A 25,803-nucleotide genomic window follows, 5' to 3' on the forward strand; every position below is an offset into this window, starting at 1 on the left:
ACGATTCCTAGCTTCGGACCTGCTCTTGTAGCCACAGTATTTTTATGGCTAGCCTAGTTCAGTTTCTGGTCAATGATAACCCCCAGGATGTTGACAGTGGGGGATTCAGTGATGGTAATGTCGTCACTAATGATGATGAACATCAAGGGACGATGGTTGGATTCTCTCTTGTTGGAGATGGTCATTGCCTGACACTTGTGTGGAGTGAATGTTATTTGCCACTTGTCAGCCCAAGCCTGGATATTGTCCAGGTCTTGCTGCATTTGGACATGGACTGCTTCAGTATCTGAGGAGTTTCGAATGGTGTTGAACATTGTGCACTCATCAGCGAACATCCCCATTTCTGACCTTATGATGGAAGGAAGGTCATTGATGAAGCAGCTGAAGATGGTTGGGCCTAGGACACTACCCTGAGGAACTCCTGCAGTGATGTCCGGGAGCTGAGATGACTGACCTCCAACAACCACAGCCATCTTCCTTTGTGCTAGGTATGACTCCAACCATTGGAGAGTTTTCCCCTTGATTCCCATTGACTCCAGCTTTGCTAGGGCTCCTTGATGCCACATTCAGTCAAATGTGGCCTTGATATCAAGGGCAGTCACTCTCACCTCACCTTGGGAGTTCAGCTGTTTTGTCCATGTTTGAACCAAGGCTGTGATGAGGTCAGGAACTGAGTGGCCCTGGCCAATAGGTATTAGGTTGTGATGACCCCAAATTGATTCCACTCAGGATCCTTACAGACAACAGACAGAGGAGACCATCATCACATTCATTTGGGCTGTGACTGAGAAGGACAGTATAACTCAATCCAACCCCTCTCATCACTGCTATTATAAAGTGATCACTAATGACGAAAGAACTTAAATTTACATAGAAAACAAAAACAAAAATACCTGGAAAAACTCAGCAGGTCTGGCAGCATCTGTGGAAGGGAGCACAGTTAACGTTTCGAGTCCGCATGACTCTTCAACAGAACTTCATTTTAATAAATCTATAATAATAAATTTACATAGAACCTGAAGATGTGAAAGGTGCTGGCAAAACACTTCACTGACAATGAAGTGATTTTGAATAATAGACACTGTTGTAATGTAGGGAAATGTGTTAGCTAATTTACATAGATTACATTCAGTGTTCAGTATAGAACGAAGCTATTTTGCCCAACTGTTCAACACCAGCCTTCTTCCACTAACTTCATCTAACTCTTGTCACCTTATCCTCTTAATTTATAAATGGCAAGATCCCAAAAGCAACACTTAAATAAGTGATCTGGTTATCTGTCTTTGGTAATCTTACTTGAGGAACCAATGTTGGCAGCTTACCAGCAGAATCTCCTGTTCTTTTTCAAGTATTGTCACAGGCTCCTGTGAGGTGAGTGGGGCCTTGTCTTAATGTCTCATTTGAAAGTCCAGCACTGCTAACAGTGCAGCACTCTCTCATCACTGCACTGAAGTATCACCCTAGATTCAAATTTTAGAACCCACAACCTTTTGACTCAACATGAGAATGCTGCTAAGGCTGACGCCTATCGGTTGATGCTAAATTAATTTGTGTGCTGTAGTTTCTGCCCTACTTGTTAACAATGTTGCTTGTCTCTTGACAGTTGAATATTGCAAAGGCGATTGAGCCAGCACTGAATGGATTTCAGGAAGGTCCTCTCAACTTCAGGCCAACGTACAAATATGATGTGGGCACAAACACATTTGACACCAGGTAAGGCAGCTTAGGCCTCTGGGACCTCTGTTTGTTCTGTATACAAAACACTTCTAGTGACAGGGAACACTCAGCAAAGTTCCTGGACTTGGACTGTATGTATAAAAATAGACTAATACATTGTGTACACCCACTAGAAAAGGAATTTAATCTGCATTGCCTGGTATATTTCAAAGGGAATGCTCAGTCTTTTGTCACAGTTTTGATGGGAAATTATTGGAAAATGCTTTGAATCTATATTTGAAAGATATTTTTATCTTTTTGTTCTCAGTGCTGGTCAGAAGATCATGGTGAAAAACCACCGAGGTGATAAGGGCTTTACAACCTTTCCCCATTGAACCTTTGCAGCGTCTGCCCCTATGTTGGTGCGTCCCTCCGCATGTAGTCCAGGATAATGTCAGCAACACTCGGTTGTGGACAGCTCCTTACACAGGAAGGTCAAGTTTCGGGCAGACCAGTTATTTCTTACCATCAAGCCGGACCTAGGAACTGATCCAGTGTAGGGAGCTGTTCATGTGTATTCCCATTTCCTGCCTCCTCCCATTTCCCTTGCATTGAATAAGGGTGCCCAGTTCAGTAACCTGGTTGTAGAGACTGATAGGACCAGGGTAGGCTTGTGAAAATGTGCCAGGCTAAGATCTTTGCATAAAAGAACTGATTTGCTTGCTCCACATTCACCTCCTGCATTTCAACATTGTGCACTTTGATTTATGTATGCTGGGCTGGAATCCTGCTCCTGTGGCTCTGCCAGGGCCTGTAGAGATAAGTGTCTGGAGAGGGCCCAAGCACTGAATGGATTTCAGAAAGGCATCTCAGAACCCCTCTGATAACACCCTGGTGTGGGAGTATCCATACACTGTTACAGGGCGACGGGGATGTGGCTTTGATTCCCTCATTCTGCACGCTCACTTTATCACTGCCTGGATGCTTATCCACACTGCAAAAGATACATCAGAGAAAGTGCCTTCTCCAGTTCCTTATATGCATGGCTAATTCTGAGCAATGTTGACAGAGCCTCGAGTCTGTCAGGTAACTGTATGTAAGTTGTATGTGTGTGTTTGTAGCTTGGCAAAACAGCATAGCAATGAGAGCAAGGCACCACTTAGCTCAATGGTAGCACTCTCACTTCTGTGTCAGAAGATTGAGAGTCCATGTCTGACTCTGGAGACCTGAGCAGAATATCCAGGATGACATTCCAGTGCTGCACTGCACTGCCAGAGGTGCTGTCTTTCAGATATGATGTTAAAGATCTCATTCAAAGAAGAGCAGGGGCGTTCTCCCTAGTGTCTTGGTCAATATTTAGCTCTCAATCAGCATTCATAAACAGATTATGTGATCATTAGCACATTGGTATTTGTGGGACCTTGCTGTGCACAAATTTGCTACCAATTTTTCTACATTACAACAGTGACTACACTTCAAAATGTACTTAATTGGTTTTGAAGCGCTTTGGGATGACTTGAGGTCATGGAAGGCCTATATAAATGCAGGTTCTGACTGTCAAGTTTGCAGTTCGCAGTAAAAAGAGAATATCGGGTCAGATTTTGCCTTGAGCATTGACTTGCACTTCCTCATAGATTTTCCATGGGGGTTTGCACAGAAAGTTGCTGTCAACAGGACATCCAAACATCACAGTGTCCTCTACAGGGCATCTGGAAACAGGGCAAGATACAGCGTATCTCCTTAACCAATCAGATTGAAGAATCATTAAAGAATCTGAACCAGGAAGTGTCAGTTACAATATTGAATTCAAGGTCAAATTGGATACAGAAAGTGAAATAGAGAGGGAAAGAATAATTGGATCGAGAGAAATGAGAGACGGAAAGAATAAAAATAAATAACATTTATTTCAAATTTCTAATAAAATCCCCCAACAATAGTGTAGTATATTGCAAGATCGGAGCATTTTGTTATGTTACCCTCTCTGTTTGGGAGGTGTCAGTGAAGTTAGTTCAATCATGGCTGTCTGCAGCTGAGTGTGTGTTGCACAACAAATAATTAAAAGCTGAAGAAATGACACTCCACACATATAAATGTTCACTTTCAGCATCAGAGAGCTTGTCTGGCAGTAATTAAGACCACACCACATAAAGGGTGTCTAGACTGTAAAGGACAAGCCCTAACTTTTCATGATGAGTTTAGCCCATATCCACAATGTCAGTACAGGAAGCTAAATACGGTCGATTTATTTGAATGGGGGAGGCGGGGGTCAGACGATGAGATATGGTTTTTGTGCAGCTTGTGGAGGAGCTCAGTATCGCAGACAGTAAATTCCTAATTTTCATGTTTAACTGCGTATCTCACCAGTTGGATGTTGGCACCGGATTTGCCCATGAATAACAATGCGTGCTGCTGGCCTCATCACAATTTTCACAGCAAAGGCTGGGCAGATGTGTTTTTTTCTTAATTTGAAAGCACAGGCTGTTCCAATTATCCAATGTTTCCTAGTTCTAAGAAACGCAAACCTGCCTGGACAGATCGGATTCTCTGGAGGGTGAAAATGTCTGATTGCTACGACCTTTCGGCGAACACCACATTATTGGTGAGGAGCAAATCCCCAGATGGCAAAAACAGCCACATTCAGGTGTTACAGCATGTTTATCGTAGTCACATGGAGTACCTCATCAGCGACCACAAACCCGTCACTGCCATCTTCTCCCTGAAGGTGAGTCAATAGTAGCTCTAAACTGCAGAAGGTAATAAAAGCAGTCACTGCGCTGTGGGGGAAGAGAGGGTTGCAATATATAGACTGTGTAGAATACTTTCTCTCTGTCTTTTTTGTGCCAACTAATGGGTTAATCGATTAACTAATTGATGTTAGTTCCTGCACAGTATTTAACCAGCTGTTCCTGTTGCTGCCTGCAGAGTTGGGTGAACAATCGGGAATGCAGTGTCCATTTCCCCCTGCAACCCTTATTGTGCTGCCTGCTTCTGTCCTAGTGTAGATAGAGAGAAATTATTCCTGCTAGTCGGGGAGTATAGGATCAGGGGAGATAGATAATTAGACCAGGCCTTTCAGCAGTGAAGTTGGGAAACACTTCTACACACAAAGGGAGATAGACGTTTGGAACTCTCTTCCACTAACGGCAGTAGATGTTGGGTCGAGTGTTAATTTTAAATTTGAGATGGGTAAATTTTTGTTAACAGATGATATTAAGGGATATGGGGCAAAGGCGGGTATATGGACCCCAGTGAAGGGATAATTAATCTTTTCAAACCGTGAAATCAACTCATTTGGATTTTACACACCTTGATGAGCCCTGCAGGATGACTGATGAAGCAGCGCATTGGAGCACAGGGGACTGAATCAGTGCTTGTGGTATGATTAGGGTGTTGTTATTTATTCCAGTTACAGTGATCATGGTGTAGGACAGGTTTTATGGACCAACTGTCTATCAGTTTTGTATTTCCATATTTCCTGGAGTTAGGCTTGCAAAGTTTCAAAGTTAGAGCCAACAGTGACTCTGTGTGTTTGCAAAAAGACATCTTTGACTGCATAAAATGGGTTGAATAGACCACACAGAATTTATATATAATTGCATTGAATTTCAAGCACAGAAAAAGACTAATCATCACAGCCGATTTATACTGTTTACACTCCACATGGGACTCTGTCTATTTAATCTAATGCCAACCTTACTCCTCCCTTTCTTTCCTCTCCCACGTATTTATCTAGCTTCCCCTCAAATGAATCACTGCTATTTGCCTCAACCTCTCCATTGAGTAGCGGCTTCCTATGATCACTCCGCCATTGTAGAAAGCTATTCAAATAACTTCATGCAGTCCATTCTGGAACCTTCCAGGCTGCAGAACCAGCTTGAAGATGCCAGGGGGTCACACTTTCAAATAGGAATGGTAGCATTCAGTTTATGCTACTGGACTAGTAATCCAGAGGCCTGGACAAATGGTCTGGACACACGAGTTCAAATCGCACCAAGGCCACGGGGAAATTTAAATACAGTTAATTAAATAAACCTGGAATGAAAACTAGAATCAGTAATGATGGCCATGTCGGATTGTTATAAAAATTCATGAATGTTCTTTAGAGAAGGAAATCTACTGTCTTTAAATAAAAGCAAAATACTGTGGATGCTGGAAATCTGAAATAAAAATAGAAAATGCTGGAAAAACTCAGCAGGTCTGACAGCATCTGTGGAGAAAGAGACAGAGTCTGTATGACCTTTCTTCAGAGCTGACCAGGTCCTCCTTCTGCCCTTACCTGGTCTGGCCTATATTTCACTCCAGACCCATAGCAATGTGGTTGGCTCTCAAGTGCCCTCTGAAATGGCCTAACAAGCCATTCAGTTATGGCAAACTGCTACAACAAGGTATAATATCTCCATCTCTATAATGACTTGAAAACTGGGCTCCCTCTGAGTGGAAATGACCCAGAACCCAAAAGAATTCCAGATGGCAATTCCTATCACAGCCTGTGATTTCGGCCACATTTGACATCTACAGATATCTACCCATCCCAGGCTCCATTGGAAATCATGCTGGATGCTCTTGTGGCTGGAGGTGTTTCCGGGTCTCGCACAATTTACTATCCCTACCAGGTCTGTTACTTCCCATTCCCCACCACATCACACTTGAGGCACCATTCAGGTTTGGGTTGCCTTGGGGGGAGGCTATGGAAAGTAGGAAGCCTTGGGGGTGATGAAGCTATGGCTAGAGTAGCAGTCTTGGTTCTCAGACTGTGGTGGAAGGGTCTTGGGGTGGGGTTTGGGCCTGACCTGAGGCAGTTAGTAAGCATGTGAAACCAGTTGAGTTTTACAATAAGATTGAAAGCCTAGAGGGTAGATCAAACTATAAACCCACAAGTGTGGTAGTTTATGTGGATCTTGAGTGTGATATTGTGTGAACATCAAGCACTGCCATGTCATAGTTTGATTAGATGTGAGTAAAGCTCTTTCCCAAACTCAGAAGACTGCCCATTAAACCAGCACGCTGGCCATCCTATGACTTTTCTGAGTGAGATTATCACTTTAAGGATGATTTGTATTGAATGTAGAATAGCTTTTCACTCGAGGCCTGTAGTCACTGGAAAAGAAAGGGGAAAGAGAATATGAATGTAGGCTAGTGAGAAGCATAAAGGTGGACTGTAAAAGCTTCTTTAGATATGCGAAAAGGGAAAGATTAGCAAGGACAAATGTGGGCCCATTACAGGTGGAGACAGGAGAATTCATAATAGAGAACAGGGAAATGGCAGAGAAACTAAACAATCACCTTGTGTCTGTCTTCACTGAGGAAGGTACAGAAAATCTCCCAGAAACACTCAGGAACCAAGGGGAAAATGAGGAACTGAAAGAAATTAATATCAATGAAGAAGTAGTACTCGAAAAGTTAATTGGATTGAAGGGTAATAAATCCCCTGGACCAAATGATCTACATCCCGGAGTGTTAAAGGAGGTGGCTATAGAGATAGTGGATGCATTGGTGATTATCTTTCAAAATTCTGTAGATCCTGGAAAGATTCTTGCAGAATGGAAAGTCTCAAATGCAACCCCACTATTTAAGAAGCAAGAAAGAAAAAGCTGAGAACTGCAGACCTGATGGTTTGACGTCAGTAGCAGGGGAAATGTTAGAATCTATTATTAAGTATGTGCTAAATAAACACTTGGAAATAATGATGTGATTGGACAGAGTCAACGTGGATTTATGAAAGGGAAATCATGTTTGACAAACCAGTTGTACTTTTTTGAGGATGTTACTTGTAGCATAGATAAAGGGGAACCAATGGATATGGTGTATTTGGATTTTCAGAAGGTTTTTGATAAGGTCCCACACAGGAGATTAGTAAATAAAATTAGAGAACATGGGATTGGAGGTAATAAACTGGTATGAATTGAGAATTAGTAAACAGAGAGTAAATAGGTTGTTCTCAGGTGGCAGGCTATTACCAGTAAGGTAACAGGATTAGTGCTTGGGCTCCAGCTGTTTACAACCTCTGTATATAATTTTGGATGCGAGGACCAAATGTGATGTTGCCAAATTTGCTGTTGACACAACATGAGGTGGGAATGCAAGTTGTGAGGAGGATACAGGAAGGATTCCAGGGGAGTTGGGACAGGCCAAGTGAGTGGGCATGAACATGGCAGATGCAATATAATGTGAATAAGTGTGAACCTATCCACTCTGGTGGGAAAGACAGAAAGGCAGAGTATTTCTTAAATGGTGAGAGGTTGGGAAGTGTTGATGTCCAAAACGACCTGGGTGTCCTTGTTCATGAGTCACTAAAAGTTAGCATGCAGGTGTTGCCAGCAATGAGGGAGGCAAATGGTATGCTGACCTTCATTGTAAGGGGAATTTAGTACAGGAGTAAAGATGCCTTGTTGCAATTGTATCGAAACTTGGTGAGACCGCATCTGGAGTATTACGTACTGTTTTGTTCTCCTTTCCGAAGGAAGGATATACTTGCCTTAGAGGGAGTACAACGAAGGTTCACCAGACTAATCCCTGGGATGGCGGGATTGTCTTATGAGGAGAGATTAAGAAAACTGGGCCTATATTTGCTAGAGTTTTGAAGAATGAGAGGTGATTTTGAGTTTTGAAACCTACAAAATTCTTACAGGGTGTGACAGGGTAGATCTGGATAAGATGTTTCTCTGGCTGGTGAGTCTAGAACCAGAGGGCACAGTCTCAAAATAAGGGGCAGGCCATTTAGGACTGAGATGAGGAGAAATTTCTTCATTCAGAGGGTGGTGAATCTTTGGTGTTCTTTACCCCAGTGGCCATGGAAATGCAGTCATTGAGTATGTTCAAGGCAGAAATCAATAGATCTCTGGATACAAATGACATCAAGGGATATAGGGATAGTGTGGGAAAGTGGCGTTGAGGTAGATGATCGTCCAGGAACTAATTGAATGGTGGAGCAGGCTTGACAGTCCGAATGGCCTCCTCTTGCTTTTATGTTCCTATGGAAATAAGTTGCTATTTGTTGGAACTTATTTCACTGAAAGCTGTGCGTTTTTCTGATTTGTTTTTGTAGTTTTCCCATAAAATGCAGATCCCTTTGATTCAGCTCCAGGTGGAGGACGAATGGAGCAAACCATCGGACGCTGTGGTCAGATACAGGATGGCGAGCTCCTTCGCCAAGAGCTCGTGGGACTGGCTTGGTTTGTACAGGGTAAGCTATTTACTGCCCAATTCTGGGATGGTTCTGAAAGGCTGGCATGGCCAGAAATCAAAAGTCATCAACCAGCTTGGGTGTGAATGTTATATCTCATAAGAATTCAAATCTACAGGATCTGCTGTATCTTCATGGATGGGAGGGAAGATAGCAACACAGACTCATGGACATTTTACACATCAGATATTTTACAAAATGGATGCTTCATGTTTCTAGAATCCAGAATCTTACACAAGAGCAGTAGATAGAGTATGGGGACATTGGGAATGGACAGATTCTCAAACCATGACATTTTGAGATCTGCCATTCTATATGTGCCTCCAGTTCCAATGTGGTTGACCCTTAAGTGTCCTGTGAAGTGGCCTAACAAGTCAATCAGTTGTATCAAACAGCGTAGCGGTTTGAGAATAAGGCCCACCTCTACCTTTTCAGTGTAACTAGGGATGGGCAATAAATTCCAGCTAGTGACATCCTGAGAACGAATACAACAAAATATTTGTGTTGGTGTACGTCATTTTATTTAGAGATCATTTCATTCTGATTGGAGGAGAGAGTGCTTCAATTCCTCTGTGGTCTGATGATGTGTCAAATGCTACATTTAACTTGTACTTCTCCTAGGGGAGGCAGTGGTATTGTCACTGATTAATATTCCAGAGACCCAGGGTCTGGAGACACGGGTTCAATGGTGAAATTTGAATTCAAAAAAAGTCTGGAATTAAAAGTCTGATGATGACCATGAGACCATTGCTGATTGTCGTAAAAACCCAAGACTAATGTCCTTTAGGGAAGGAAATCTGCTGTCCTTACCTGATCTGGCCTACATGTGACTCCGGACACACAGCATTGTGGTTGACTTCTAATTGCCCTCTGAAGAAGGGCAATTAGGGTTGGGCAATAAATGCTGGCCCAGCCAGCAATGCCCACATCCTGTGAACAAATTAAAAAAAGATGCCCTGGCTTTAGTAGTTTGGCAATCCACATGAGGAAGTGTTACTGTTGCTATGACTCCAATACCCATTGTGAATGTTAAGTTCTATAGGTAGCTCTGGACAAATGTTATTGTGTCAAAGGGAAAAGCCACCATCTTATGGGGTCACTCTTCCTGTAAAGTTACAATGAGCTTTCTCACTCTATAATTTGTATATATGTGCCTGGGATGTGGCTAAGGTAACAGAGCTGTGAATTCAATATCAAAATGAGAAGGAGATCTGTATTCTAAACATGTTAGACACACTGAAAACCTTTTTCCTTTACTCCCTTGCTGTGCAAATAGGAATGGAAAGTAGCTGGCTGTTCAGAGACTGGAAACAGCTTCAGTTTTCAAACAGCCCAGATTCCCCCAGTAGCCCCTTCTAATAAATTTCCAGCAGTTGCTATTTTAAAGCCAATTAAACAGTAAAAAAAATTCTAACTCTTTTGAAGCCCAAGGTTATTTCTGACACAAGCCATATTTCACTATCATAAATCTTAATATAGTATGGGGCCAAATTTCTGGGGTTTTGGTGCAAGTCTATTCTCAAAGGGTTGATGAACTGCCTGACATCAATTCCTTCTTCTCCTTCCATTTTTTCTCTGAATATTCCAGCTAACCTTTCCAGTGCTAAAGACAGTGACTCACATCAATGCCATCTGCATCTGCATCACCTGCAACAATCTAGTACATGGCTGGATGTGTAGTGATAAAACCTCTCTGTCACTTCAAAGGAATTTCGTTTCAGCAGTACGTCTAGGCAAAGGCCAGTCCTAGGACTAGGCTTCAGGCAGTAGCGCAGGCCTTGCCCTTGATTAGACTGAAAAAGAATAGACTTATAGCTTCAAACAACAAAATCTCACAGACCTCTTTTGCTTTTCTTTCCTATCCATACCTATAGGTTGGCTTTAAACATCACAAGGACTACGTAACATATGTCTGGGCAAAGCATGATGAAGCCGATGCTATGAAACAATGCTATCAGGTAATTACTGCCACATAGTCGTTCCCTGATGACACTGGAAATAAACTCATTGTACTCTGGGATGGTGGGGCGGGGCTACTGGGTGATGTGGTGTGATATGGTGGGTTAGATATAGACCTCTCTCCTGCTTTATGGATTCAAATCCCATTCAAAAGCCAGATTGCTTAGGCAGGAGAGACTTTGTGATAGAAGAGTTGTGAAGTGTGGATTTGCTTAAAAGGGTTAGTGGTCGAGGCAGAAACTATGTCAACATTTAAGATTACATTGGATTAAGTATAAGGGAATATAGGAACAATGTGGATACAAACGATTAGGAATATTTGTTCACTTGGAAGATGAATGCTGAGAGGACTGGTTTGACTGAATGGCCTGTTTCCATGTTGTAATTTATGTTTAGATGTAGTTTTCTGCTCTCTAATGGCTATAAGAGCTCTATCCAAAAGCAGTTTGGGCAATCACAATCCAATTTAAATTAGTGTGAACTTGCTGCACAAAATTGCACTGCACAAAATAATTTGACATTAAATTGGCTATTTTGTACAGAGCAATGAGGCTGCTGTTCTAGGTTTGTTCAGACAGTGTAGAATCTGATGTGTGCTGCTCCTGACTTTCCTCACTTTGATGGACACCAAAAAGTTGATTTGCACATCTCCATCTTTTAATTCTAGGTTGCCGTTATTTCAATTTTTCAATCATTTATTAAAGTTATGGCTACTTATATCTTGTGATGAAAAAAACACAAGAGCAAAGATCACTGTGAACCAACCACTTATTTCAGCATGTAACCCATCCTTTCTCTCTGGCCAACACTGACTCATGCTGGGTACAGGTCTCAGTGTCCCCTGCTATGTACTAGTAGGAGTGGGTGTTTCAATGATCAAGAACAAGAATCCAAGCAGATATTACCCCTCTAGTGACAATGGTGTCAATCTCACAATGCAATTGGAACATATGAACAGGATTAAGCCTTTAGCCCCTCTTATTGAAACATATAAGGTTCTGCAGGGGCTTGACAGGGTAGATGCTGAGAACATCTTTCCTATTGTGGGGGAATCTGGAACTAGGGGGCACAACATAAAAGTAAGGGGTCTCCCATTTAAGATGGAGATGAGGAGGAATTTCTTCTCTGAGTGTCATTAGTCTTTGGAATTCTCTTCCCCAGAGAGCAGCGAAGGCTGGGTCATTAAATAAATTCAAGGCTGAGTGTCAGACAGATTTTTGATTGACAAGGGACTCGAGTTATGGGGACAGGCAGGCATATGGATCAGTGTGATCTGATTGACAGAACAGGCTCGATGGGCTGAACGGTCTACTCCTCCTATTTCTTATGATCCCTTGAGTTCCATTCAGCGAGATCATGGCTGATCTGCAACCTAACCCCATGTACCTGCCTTTCCTTCGTATTCCTTAATAAGCCAGTTAACAAAAACCTATCAAGCTCAGGTTTAAAATGAACAATTGATCTAGCATCAGTTGCCTTTTGTGGAAGAGAGTTCAACTTCTACCTCCTTTAGTGTGTAAAGTTTTTCTAGTTTCACTCCTGAAAGATCTGAACTCTACGTTTTAGACCAGGCTGCCTGGTCCTAGACTCCTCAACCTGCAAAAATAGTTTCTCTGTATGTAATCCATGCTATCTGTTACCCTCAAAGTCTTGAAAGCTTTGACCAAATCACCTGTAGCCTTCTAAACTCCATGGATCACAGCCCTAACTTGTGTAATCTCACCTCATAACTTAACCTTTGGAGTCCAGGTGTCATTCTGGCTACCCTGAGATCAGCTAGCTCACTGCAGATCATGAACTGATCATCTTGCTCTGTGCTGCTCCATTCCACCCCAGATGGTGCATTCAACTATTGAAATGCCAGAGGTACACAGTTCATTTCTAAATGAAAGTGAAACATCTCCCGCCTTAAATATTTTGACAGATTAGGAACAACCCAGGCAGCAGCGGCACCAGTTTTCCTTCACCCTGTGCTATAAGAGATTAAAAACCCAACCACACTATCCACTGACTCCATTAGATGTGGCCATTGAGTTGACCTAGGACCAGGCTCATCTATGATGCCCTCCATAGTGAATAGTCTGATGACACTCCACTTAGCTCCACTCCACTTCAAAATGGTGACTGGTGAGGTGCAGTAAGGTGACTGGCACCCAACCAGAGTCAACTTCTTCAGGGAAATAGAGAATGGAGAGAAAATTCAGTGAAGGCCTTAAGCAAGCTGCACTCTATCAGTTCTGTGCTATTATCTGTTGTGGAATTTCTTCTGTCTCTCTGCAGGTCATGTTCAATGAGGAATCCATGCCAAAGGGCAGTGGGGAGTACATCCTATGCTACTACAGCAACAATTTCAACACCATTGTGGGAGTGACTGAGCCTTTCCAGGTCAGAAGATGCAGACCAAGAACAACCCTTGATGCATTCCACTTGTCTCTGCTGCATGTGTTTGTGTTTCTATATGCAAGAGTGTATTGCACAATTTGGTATCACAGTGCATGTAAATGAATGCAATAGTGTCCAGGTTTGGTGGCCCATGAAATGCCGTGCCTAGTGTCAGTCTACCAGTAATTAAGTTGGCAGTTTGGCGACAACTCTTTCTGTGCCACAAAGAGACTGGAGTTGGGCATGTGCTCGGTGATTCCATTCACACTCGGCTATGTATAGATCTGCTTGGTTCTTTGTGTCAGTGGTGACGTGCTGGTAAATAGCTTGAATCATCACCAGAAACCTGGGCACAGGCTGCTAACAACAAAGAAAACTGTTTATCAACATTGAATTTTCTCCCATCCTCTCCTGAAGTTCCTGACTCTGGTGCCAGAATTCCCTGATAACTCAATCAATTGCCCAGCCTTTAAGCTGTAAGTCTTGTCAATGACTCTCGAAGCTCCCACAGCAGCTCAGTGAATTTATCTATTGTGTAACTGAATTAAACAGACCTGGAAGATCCATATCCTTTAAAAAGGCCTAGGTGGCACATGAGCTTACTATATCGAAAACAAAACTGCACTGGAGTTCATGATGAGTGACAGGGACGTATGAGTGTGGAGAAGGGGAGTTGCATGGCCAGCTCTCAATTTCTGCCAACATTGCTTCTTGAGACACCATTTGAAGAAATGTAACAATCACCTGGAGACATTTTATTCCCCCAGTGTCACAAAGAAAGACTTGCAGTTATATCAGACTTTTCACAAGCTTTGGGTATCCCAAGGAGCATTCCAGACAATGAGGTCTTTTTGAAGTGTAGTCACTGTTGTAATGTAGGAAATGTAGCAGCCAATTTTTATGTGACAGGCTCCCACAAACAGCAATGTGATAACAATCTGATAATCTGTTCTTAGATGTTGGTTACGGGATAAATATTGGTCAGGACACTGGGGAGAATTCTCCTGCTCCTCTTTGAAACAGCCGGGGTCTTTTATCTGACCTGAGAGGGCAGACGGGAGTGTCGGTTTAATGTGTTAATCAAAACATGTCTCCTCTAATAGTGCAGCGTTCCCTCAGTACTGCACTCGCCTGTCAACCTAGACTAGTGGGACTTGAATCCAGAACCTTTTGATTCAGAGCTGAGAGTGCTACAACAGTGCAGTTTGCAAAGGGCAGGAAGTCAAAATTACTTCTGACCACCCTGCGTTACACACTATAAGCTCTGATATTAAAATTGTAATTTAACATTTTAAACAAGGAACATTAAAGAAAGTTGAATGTGTCATATGGGCACTCCTGCCCTCCCCCAAATGATTGATGAAATTATTTGGAGAGACAGTTCTGCATTGCAGACAGAAGGTACATCGGGTGAAGAGCAGTCTCCAGTGGGATGTGTGACACTTCAGTCTTGTTATGAATCATTCCCAACTGTCTTAGTATGAGGTGACAGCAATCCGTCAGACACAAACCCAGTTTCTTTCTGCCTTATTCAAACACGTGAGGATAACATGCAGACACATTTAAAATAAATTTCCTATTTTTCCCTCTAGATTATTCTGCCCTCCACAAGTTCCAACTCCAGCAAATCTGACAGCTCTGATTCCAGCTCTGATGGAGAGGAGATGAGCACCCTGAAGCTGATTCGGCCCAAATCCCGCAGCCCCAGCCCAGGCAAAACAAAGAGGAGGAACAGCCGGAGTCGGAGTAAGAGCCCGGCTGTACCAATAACGAGATCCCTGCAGGGTCTCAACCTCACCGTAAGCTCCAAGCACAAAAGCAAGAGCCGCAGCCCCTCACCCAGGGGAGCTCAAGTCTCGACCTCCAGGCAACTCAAAGTGCCAGGAGGCAAAATCACTGCAGGAGACGGCCAGAACTCAGCAAGCAGCCTGAGGGACACACCTTCACCTTCAGCCCCAGCTACTTTGAAAAACCCAGCAAGCCGGGGGAAGGATCAGACCATTCCTGATGCGGGAGCCGCCATCATAGGGAGGCCAAGTAGCCAGGCTCAGGAACTCATGGTACAGGCCCATGGCATACAGCAAAGTGACAGTGCTCAGCCTCCACACTCGTCTCCAAAACCCTTCCAATCACCTCGTCAAGATGGAGCAGTCACTTTGAAGTTCAGTGAAGCGAATCAGCTCTCCACTGGCAAGACGCATCAAAGTGTCCAAGTGCCGGTGTCCGAGTCAATACCATCAATATGGCAATAGGAGGCCAAGGCAATGCAATATCTTCAGAGAGAAACACTGGCATGAAGAGTACCATGGTCGCTGAAAAGGCAAAGTAACAAGAAATTAAAGGTCTCTTGTTGCCGTGACTGGTCAACAAAGCACAGAGAGACTGGACAGACATTAATTGTTACTCATAGTGGAAAGATGTGTGGGACAATCAGCCTGCAAGGGTTATCCTGATTTTTAATGTGATATGAGCTACTCCAAGAGGCTTAATAACTTTTACAGCCTCCGGAGTTGATGTGTGAATGCAATCATTGTGCAATTATTCAATTAGTTACCTAATTTACACTGTAAATAATACCATTACCATACCATTGTGTGATTGAAATTCAGTGCACACACACCAGCGAACCTGCTCCTTGTCTGCATTTCTATCTTCTGTTGCCTTTCTCTTTCCCTCTTTCAGTGTCCTTTGTGCTCTATCCTTTTCTATCTGTGACCCTGTGTCTGTCCTTGTTTTACCTGCTGACTTCTTTTATCCATGACTCTTTTTAATTGTCTGTCACTCTATATTTGCCTTGCTGCATTTCAGTTCTGTAACAGGACGATTGTGAAAACCTGTGCCGTCATAGGGGAAGCTACACTCTCAAGCAACAAAGGTGGAAGACATGAATACAACATTGTATTCTTTACCTTAAAGCTCCATTCATTCCCCCGAGTGTGGCTTTTTGCTGGGAGCATGGGATTAAAGAATCGCCTTATATCTGTCTTTCTCAATGTTTATCTGTTATCTGTCACTGTCCACCTCTATTGTCTGAACTTTACTGTAACAAATAGGCACTTGGTAGTACAGAACTTGAATATTGCTGAAAAAAAGAGACATTCTTGGTCATAGCTTTTCATCTTCAATCAGTTGACTGGTGCATATTCCATGGCAATGCCTCCACCAATCAGAGTCCACTTGCCAACCAATCAGCACTCTCTTCTCATATCATATAAATTGCTGTTCCCTGTACAGTTGGTATTCTTGTGAATTGTCCTGAAGAGTGCACAAACAAAAAAATCTCTTTTTACTGTAACAGTGAGTGCCAAATTATTCATGTGGGCAGCAGGAACTTAGGAAGTGTGGGACAATGCATCATACTCTGCTGCAGAAAACAGATCCCAGGTATTTTAACTCCTGAACACGCTGCTAGTTCACCTCTCGCCAGAGCAGGAAGGACGTGAGGAGTGCAGCTTCTGGAAAATTAGCTGGTTCTTGGCTGTCCACCAGCACCCAGATAACTGTAGGGTGGGTTGCCCCAGCCTTTCTTTCCCATTGAAGCTGCAGATTGCTGGGCTGTATTGATGGGTGACCAGCTTTCTTCTCAATCCTCCAAGGACTTGCTGCACTATCCATCTTGCATTGATAGGTTACTCTGCAACCAGTCGGTAGGGTGGCACAAGGGGTGGAGGCTGAATCACCTGCTGATTGACTCACTCACTCCCAGGAACAGGGAGGTGGGGTACCTGGCCTTTGTTTTAATCTCCCCTCATAGTTGATAATTCATCCAGTACAGATGTACAAGTACAGTAACTGTGAACGTGGGTGAACATCAGGCTTTGCTCAATGTGAAAAAAAACTAAATCATGCTGTTGAATGTATATAATTACATAAGCTTCTTGAATAAATTATTTTAATTTATTTTCCTTCTCCTTCCGCTCGGATCAATTTTATCCTCTCCTGAATATACTGGATTTAGCTGATGCACAATTCTAGAGGCATTGGATGTCTTCTAGTACCCAGCCATGCTGGCCATGGTTCATCTATAAAGTTAGTCAGTATTGGTGAAAATGATAATCAGAAAATAATATGGTGAACTCTTCAGTATAAACATGGACTGTTCAGTGTAGATGAGAACTCTTTAGTAAAGATGGGACTCTTCAGTATGGATGAGGGCTCTTCATTTAAGATGTGGACTATTCGTTAGAGACAAGGACACTTCCAAAGAGACAAGGACTCTTTAGTATAAGGCCAAGACTCTTCAGTTTAGATCAAGACTCTTCAGTATAGCTGAGGATTCTTCATTTAAGATGCAAACTCTTAGTAGCGATGAGGACACTTCAGTATAGACAAGGATGCTTCAGAAGAGAGGACTGTTCATTATAGATGAAAGCTCTTTAGTATAAGTCATGGATTCTTCTGTGTTGGTATTGTAGCATAATGGCTACGTTAGAGGCCTGACTGATGATCCAGGGACAAGAGTTCAAATCCCACACAGCAGCTAAGAAATTTAAATGCTGTTAAATAAATGAATCTGTTCTTTTTTAAACCTATTATCTGTAATGCTGACCATGAACCTTCTAGATTATTACAAAAACCCATTTGGTTCACTACTGTCGTTTAGGAAAGGAAATCTGCTGTCCTTATCCAGTCTGGCCTACATGTGACTCCAGACCTGCAGAAATATAGTTGATTCTTAACTGCCCTCTGAAACGGCCTAGCAAGCAATTCTGTTGTATCAGAAGTGTTACAATATTCACCTGCAGCATTTCAAGAAGGTGGCTCGTCACCACCTTCTCAAAGGCAATTAAGAATGGGCAATAAATGCCAGCCTTGCCAGTGACACCCACATCCTGTGAATGAATACATAATAAAATCTTCAGTATGGATGAAGAGTCTTCATTTAAGATGTTGACTCTTCAGTAGAGACAACGATCCTTCGTAAGAGACAAAGACTTTTCAGTATAGACAAGCACTCTTTAGTATATAAACCAGGACTCCAGTGTAGTCGTGGAGTTTTCAGTATGAGCAAAGGTTCTTCAGTATAGACATGGACTCTTTATAATAAGACCTGGACTTACCCATATAAGATGTGAACTCTTAGTAAAGACATCGATTCTTTAGTGTAGATCAGAACTCTTCAGTAAAGATGTGACCTATTCTGTATAGATGAAAATTCTCCAATATAAATTAAGACTCTTCAGTAAACATGTGGACTTCAGTATAGATAAAGGATTTTCAGGATAGGCTAGGCCTCTTCAGTAAGAACATTTCAGGGTAGACCAGCACACTTCAGGAAAGATATTAATTCTCCTGTGTCGACTAAGACTAATCAATATAAGGACCTTTCACTGTAAACCAGGAATCTTCAGTAAAAATATGATTCCTCAATATAGACAATAGTGCTTCAGTATAGACCAGGATTCTTCAGTAAAGATGTGAACTGTTCAGCGTGGATGAGGATGTTTCATTATGAGGATTCCTCAGTATAAAGACTCTTTAGTGTACATGTGGATTCTTCAGTACAAGACAAGGATTCTTCAGTATACATGTGAATTCTTCAGTAAAGACATGTCACATTTCAGTATAGACATGGTCTGGGAAGAGCAGTGTCAGGTCACAAAACATTATGGCTTGCAATGAGAAAGCAAGAAAAATACTGAGAGATCAGATGTGAAATAAAGAGCAAGGCTTTAATACCCTATTGTTCAGTGTTGTTGAACCTGCACAGTTATTGCTGAGTGCAGTATTTCAGCAGTAATTTTACAATTTACAAAACCTCTCTAACTTTGTGGAAATTGTTAACAAGTTCTATCTAGTATGGCTTTTGAGACAACGCTTAGAGCCAACTTTTTGGCTTTTAGAGCCAAACTTTATGACCAGAAACATTTCAACAGAATTTTAAATTAGGATAGAATTTTCTTTCCCCATAATCAGGGGCACGATGATATCACAGCTAAAAGCTTCTTCACTTTCTAAACATGAAACCTTTGTAATGCACTGAAATATTCTGCAGCCTAAATATGAGGAAATCTCAACATTTACTGTATTCACTTCCGCCGCAGGATTCTGACTGCGGTCAAGCACAGTTTGAGCTGGTGGCATTGGCCGGCTGTAATTGCTGTGTGTGTTGTGTGTGTTGTGTGTGTAAGATTCCTGTCTTCCATTGATTAAGGTCAGCTATAAAACATGACATGGTCTGTGGATGGAATAAATTTCACTGTATTTAAACAATGATGCACAATAAAGTTTATTGAGTGTAATCTTGAGCTTGGTGTTTATTTTAGAGATGTTTGGTGCAAGCTTTTTCATTATGGGTTGTTATTCTGAACGGTTAGAAACAGGAGCCTGTCAAGGTAGGTCATTTATCTGGGTAGTGCAGGAGACATTTAAAATTTAAATCCATTTGAAAGCCCAGGCAATCAAATGCTGAGCAATGAAATTTAGAGGTTTGAGCAATCATTTTCAGAGGTTTGAGGGCTATATTTTAAAAAAATATATAAAATATTTTATTATACCAGCAAAACTGGGGCTAAAGCTATCAAAGGTCTGTGCAGTCAATGTGTGTGCCTATTCTAGGCAGATGCACAATGAAGGGCAAAATGATGGAAATGACTGACAACTGGAAATGGACCTGGGTCAGGAGAGCATCTTTGTGGAAAATGTTCACATTTCACAATAAATATATGAAGAGTAGAGTTATCACTCTGGGTACAAAAAAAATGAACTGGGCACAAATAGCACTTGTTTTGAGAAATGCTTTTTCTCAAGTTGTTGCTTAAACTCATTTGCATTTCATCAAATGTAAAATCCACCATGAATAGGTGCAGTGGAATTTTTAATTTAAAAAAAATTACTTCAGAAAATACTCCTATATATATTGAAGAATGTTAGCTTGGTGTAGTTTGGTTAGTACAGCTGAGAATGGGGTTTTCACAAAAAATAATCACTTCCAATCACTGTAATCTATCACCTGTGGGTAAAATAATTTTTAAGAATTGAAAATGAATTTAAAAATGCAGAAATACTTGGTGTAGTGGTCAGTTGCTTAGGAAATTAAAATAAAATCATTCAAAATATTTTAAAATGGGCCTACTAGTGTCCTTATGCCAAACAAGAGGCAACTTAATTTTTAGATCTTCCTTGAAGAACCAAAAATGAGTGTAATTAGTGGAACCTTGCAATGGTGATCAATTGATTTTAGGCGTGTGCCCAGTCTAGTGGATATGGTTGGCAGTGCTGATATAGCAGTACGATGTTTTTAAAACTAGTGTGAAAAATTGTGGAAACTTGATTTGCACTGAACATGATTTGTGCTTAAAATTCCATGATCTTTTGCACGGTTACACTGACAAAACTGAACACAAACGCTACTCCATGGTCCGCTATGTCACTTAAAAGGTTTGCTATTCCCTGAACACACAGGACCTGCTTTACTCATGGCTTCCACGAGGTGGAGACAAATGTTAGTACTGTTCAACAGAATCTGATCAATGACATTCCAAAGTGTAAAGGATAGCACAAAACATAGCTTCTTGGTCCATACAATACCTGAAAAACAGACTGAGTTGATGTTCAGAGATTGTTTTCAGCAATTATGTAGAATTACATGGTCTGTTTCTGTGTTGTAGGTTATTTGGCTGAACTGGTCTGTGCCAGTCTTTATACTCCATATGAGCTTCCTCCCAATCCTCTTCATCTATCCCTACCAGCAAATTCTATTCCTTCCTCCCTAGTGTGTCTATCTAGCTTCCCCTTAATGTCATCTATGCCATTCGCCTCAACCAGTCCCTCTGTGTAGTGAGTTCCACATTCTCACCACTCTCTGGGAAAAATGGTTTCTTCTGAAATTTGTGTTGGGAATTATTAGTGCCTGTCTTATATTTATGGCCCCTTGTTGTGGTCTCCCTCACAAGTGAAAAGGTCTTCTCTGTCTACCTTATCAAATCCTTTCATAATCTTAAAGACCTCATTCAATTAATCCCCTCAGCCTTCTCTTTTCTAGAGAAAAGAGCCCCATCCTGTTCAATCTTTCCTGAGACCCCCTGTTTCTAATTGTCAAATGAACCAGGTTTACTACTTTACTATGACATTCAGTGAAAAAAGCTGACTTCACGAAAGTTAACAGCATCTGGCATGATTTCCAGAATCTGTATTATCTGCAAACAGAGTGCAGCTGACGAACTGAGTGAAGACTTGAAGTTTTGGTGAGAGGGGAGTTTGGTGAAAAGGGAGAAGGAGATGTTCATTTCTTCTTTCTATCTTTTTCACCCCTTAGAAATTGGTTCTTCATCTGCTACAGGGAAAGAAGCCAGCTGTTTGGTGAGTATCTGGTAAGTAGGTAAGTTCTATTCTACCCTAAGGTTTAAAATAGTACACAATTTGGTGGTAAAGTTAATAGGGTATATAAGAAAGCAACATAATAAGTGATTAATATAATTAAGTAATTATTTACAACACATTAAGGATGGCAGGTCTAGGTGTGTCAAGGCTGCAGCATGTGGGATCTCCTGGATAACATTGTGATCCAGGGCAAATACATCTGCAGTAAGTGTTTGCAGCTTGAGGAACTTCGGCTCAGAGCTGCTGAGCTGCAGGCTGAGCTGCGGACTCTGTGACACACCAAGGAGGGGGAAAGAAACCTGGATGTTTTATACCAGGAGGTAAGGTAGTCACACCACTTATGATAGGGTCTTCTGATTTGGTCAGTGGCCAAGGACAGGAGGGTGTGACTGTGAGTGAGGCAGGTAAGTAGATCCCAGAGGGCAGGAGTGTGAACCTCTGCAATTGTCCAACAGGTTTGAGGTTCTCTCAGCTTGTTTGGATGTGAGTGGGGGCTTCAGGATGGACGAGCAAACTGACCATGGCACTGTGGTACAGGAAACCATCCAAGTGAGGGGAACAAAAAGGAATGTAGTGGTAGTAGGGGACAGTATAGTGAGGGGGGATTGACACTGTTTTCTGTAGCAAAGAGTGAGAGTCCAGATGGCTGTGTTGCCTGCCCAGTGCCAGGATTCAGGACATCTGCTCAGGGCTGGAGAGGAACTTGCAGTGGGTGGGGGAGGACCTAGTGGTCCTAGTCCATGTAGGTACCAACGACATAGGCAGGATGAGGAAGGCAGCTCTGCACCGTCAATATGAGGAGCTAGGCATCAAATTAAGAAGCAGAACTCAAAGGTAATAATTTATGGATTATTACCTGAACCATGTGCAAATTGACATAGGACAAATAAGATTAGAGAAATGAATGCATGGCTCAAAGACTGGTGGGGGAGAAGTGGGTCTGGTTTGTGGGACACTGGCACCAGTATTGGGGGAAGTGGGATCTGTACCATTGGGATGGGTCTACACCTGAACCATGCTGGGGTTGGTGTCCTCGAGAGCCATCTAACTAGGGAAATAAAGAGGGTTTTAAACTGAATAGTGCAGACAAGGGATCAAATTTGGGAAGATGTGGTAAGCCAAAGAGTAGAGACAAGGCAAGACCGACAGGTATTGATATGGGAAATGATAAACACACTGTGACAAGAAGAGAGAGTAGAAATCTAAGAGCAGATAAGGCTAGATGCTACAAAAATAATAAAAGGACAAAACTAAAAGCTCTGTATCTAAATGCATGTAGCATTTGAAACAAAACAGATTAACTGATAGTCCAAATCGAAATAAATAAGTACGATCTGATAGTCATTACAGAGACATGGCTACAGTATGGCATAGATTGGCACCTGAATATTGAAGGGTATGTAACATTTAGGAAGGACAGGAAGTTAGGAAAAGGTGGAGGGTTGGCTTTGGTAATTAATGATGGTATTAGCACATTAGAGAGGGATGACCTGAGTTCAGGAAACCAGGATGTAGAAGTGGGGTTTGTGTTGAGGTGAGGAATCATAAAGACAAGTCACTTGTGGGAGTGGTGTACAGACGCCCTAATTGTAACTACACAGGACAGAGTATAAAAGGAAGAGATAATGGGAGCTTGCCAGAAAGGTACAGCAATAATCATGGGGTATTTTAATCTACATTTAGACTGGAAAAATCAGATGGTCAAAGGTAGCATAGGTGAGGAGTTCATAGAATGTTTTGGGATAGTTTCTTAGAATAGCACGTTCTGGAGCCAACCAGAGAGCAGGCTATACTAGGCCTGGTATTGAGCAACGCGATAGGATCAATTGATAACCTCCTAGTGAAGGCACCCCTAGGTAGCAGCAATCATAATATGATTGAATTTTACATTTATTTTGAGGGAGAAACGAGTGCATCCAAGACTAGTATTTTAAACTTAAATAAGGGCAATTATGAGGGCATGAAAGCAGAGCTAGCTAAAGTGAACTGGCAAATGAGGTTAATGGATATGTCAATAGAAGTTCAGTGGCAGACATTTAAAGGGATATTTCAGAATAAACAGAATATATACATTCCAAAGAGAAAGAAACATTCCAAGGGAGAGTCCACCATCTTTGGTTAACTAAAACAATTAAAGACAACATCAAACTTAAAGAAAAAGCATATAATTATGAAAAGACAGGTGGCAGATCAGAAGATTGGAAAGAATATAAAGAACAGCAAAAAATGACAAAAAGCTTAATAAGAAGGGAAAAATTAGAGTATGAGAGAAAGCTGGCTAGTAATATAAAGATGGATAGTAAGAGTCTATAGATATTTAAATAAGAAAAGAGTTAAAGTGAGCGTTTGTCCTATAGAGAGTGTATCTAGGGAATTGATAATGGAAAGTAGGGAGATGGCGGATGAATTAAACAGGTATTTTACTTCGGTCTTCACTATAGAGGACACAAGTAACATTCCAGAAACAGCTGTAAATCAGGAAATGGAAGGGAGGGAGGAACTCAGGAAAATTACAATCACCAGGGAAGTGGCATTGAGCAAATTGTTGGGGCTGCAGGCTGACAAATCCCCAGGTCTGGATGGACTTCACCCTAAGGTCTTGAAAGAAGTGGCTAGTGAGATAGTTGATGCACTGGTTTTAATTTTCCAAAGTTCCCTAGATTCAGGGAAGGTTCCATTAGCTTGGAAAATAACAAATATAACTCTTTTATTCAAAAAGGGAGACAGAAAGCAGGAAACTATAGGCCAGTTAGCGTAACATCTGTCATAGGGAAAATGTTAGAAGCTATAATTAAAGATGTTATAGCAGGGCATTTAGAAAAACTCAAGGCAATCAGGCAGAGTCAACATGGCTTTGTAAAAGGGAAATCATGGGCAGGTTTTTCCGGTCGGCGAGCAGGAGTGGGGCCTGCTCACTGATGCTTCAAATGATGTGGGGATATGTAGGGCATGCGTCCCAACATCATTTAGGCTTTCAGTTCGACGGGCGCACAGCCGAATCTGGTGTGGGAGAAGTGGGTCCAGTTTGTGGGACACTGGCACCAGCACTGGTGAAAATGGAACAAAAACAAAAATACCTGGAGAAACTCAGCAGGTCTGACAGCATCTGTATGACTCTTCAACAGAACAAAAAGTGGGATCTGTACCATTGGGACTGGTCTACACCCGAACCATGCTGGTCTTGATGGGCACCCGCCGAACTGTCAACGGCCTATTAAGGCCATTAAAAAACTAATTAATTTGATTGGTGGACCTGCCCATCTAACCTTAGGGTTGACAGGCAGGCTGGGAACCCAAGCGGGCTTCAGAAAAAAGCATGAAACCTCATCCACGGGCAGGATGAGATTTCATGAGGGCTTTTAAATGTTTATCAAATGTTTAAATAAAATTAAGGACAGTGTCACATGAGTTGGGATATGTCAGGGAATTTCGCTTTATTACCTTTCTGTCAACTTTTCAATCAGAGCCGATCTCCCTGAGGCAGCACTTTGCCTCAGCGAGACCTGTGCGCTCTTTCATGCACATGCATGAAAGAACGCACTCTCAGCATAGGGAGCACATAGCGCTTCCTGACAGACGTCACGCTGGGCAGGCTTTAATTGGCCTGCCCACATAAAATGGCTGACCCCACCCCCCCTGCCCCTGACCGGAGAGCCGATGGGAAGGCCAGCAACCAGTGCCCGCTCCCGCACTCCCCTCCACCACCACCACCACCCCCCACCCCCCCCCCCCCCCCCCCCCCTCACCCCCCGACATGGGGAAAATGTTCCCTCATGTTTAACCATTTTATTGGAGTTCTTTGAAGGAGTCACATGTGCTGTGGATAAAGGGGAACCGGTGAATGTACAGTACTTAGATTTCCAGAAGGCATTTGATAAAGTGCCACATCAAAGGTTATTGCAGAAAATAAAAAATCATGGTGTAGGGGACACATGTTGGCATGGATAGAAGATTGGTTAGTTGACAGGAAGCACAGAGTTAGCATAAATGGATCTGGTTCTGGTTGGCAGAATGAGATGAGTGGTGTGCAACAGAGATCTGTGATGGGGCCTCAACTTTTTCCAATTCATATAAATCACTTGGATGAAGGGACCTAAATTTGCTGACGACACAAAGATAGGTAGGAAAGTAAATTATGAAGAGGATGTAAGGAGGCTACAAAGTGACATAGATAGGTTAGTGAGTGGGCAAAGATCTGGAAAATGGAGTATAACGTGGGCAAATGTGAAATCATTCATTTTGGAAAGAAGAATAAAAAATAAGATTATCTAAATGGTGAGAGATTGCAGAGCTCTAAGATT

General features: G+C 42.1%; 1 protein-coding gene across 6 annotated transcripts in view; it reads left to right on the forward strand.

Moving 5' to 3' along the window:
* inpp5jb (inositol polyphosphate-5-phosphatase Jb) overlaps nt 1-19,422 on the forward strand; it is a 94,413-nt gene extending 74,991 nt beyond the window's left edge. For all 6 annotated transcript variants that reach the window (XM_041203631.1, XM_041203632.1, XM_041203636.1 and 3 more), the window contains 6 exons: nt 1,604-1,713; nt 4,162-4,378; nt 8,702-8,839; nt 10,714-10,797; nt 13,079-13,183; nt 14,773-19,422. In XM_041203631.1, coding sequence (XP_041059565.1) covers nt 1,604-1,713; nt 4,162-4,378; nt 8,702-8,839; nt 10,714-10,797; nt 13,079-13,183; nt 14,773-15,432 — 1,314 coding nt within the window. In that variant the 3' untranslated portion in view covers nt 15,433-19,422. The remainder of the gene's footprint in view (nt 1-1,603; nt 1,714-4,161; nt 4,379-8,701; nt 8,840-10,713; nt 10,798-13,078; nt 13,184-14,772) is intronic.
* Nucleotides 19,423-25,803: the final 6,381 nt, after the last annotated feature.

This window comes from Carcharodon carcharias, chromosome 13 (genome assembly GCF_017639515.1).
Source record: "Carcharodon carcharias isolate sCarCar2 chromosome 13, sCarCar2.pri, whole genome shotgun sequence".
Lineage (NCBI taxonomy): Eukaryota > Metazoa > Chordata > Chondrichthyes > Lamniformes > Lamnidae > Carcharodon > Carcharodon carcharias.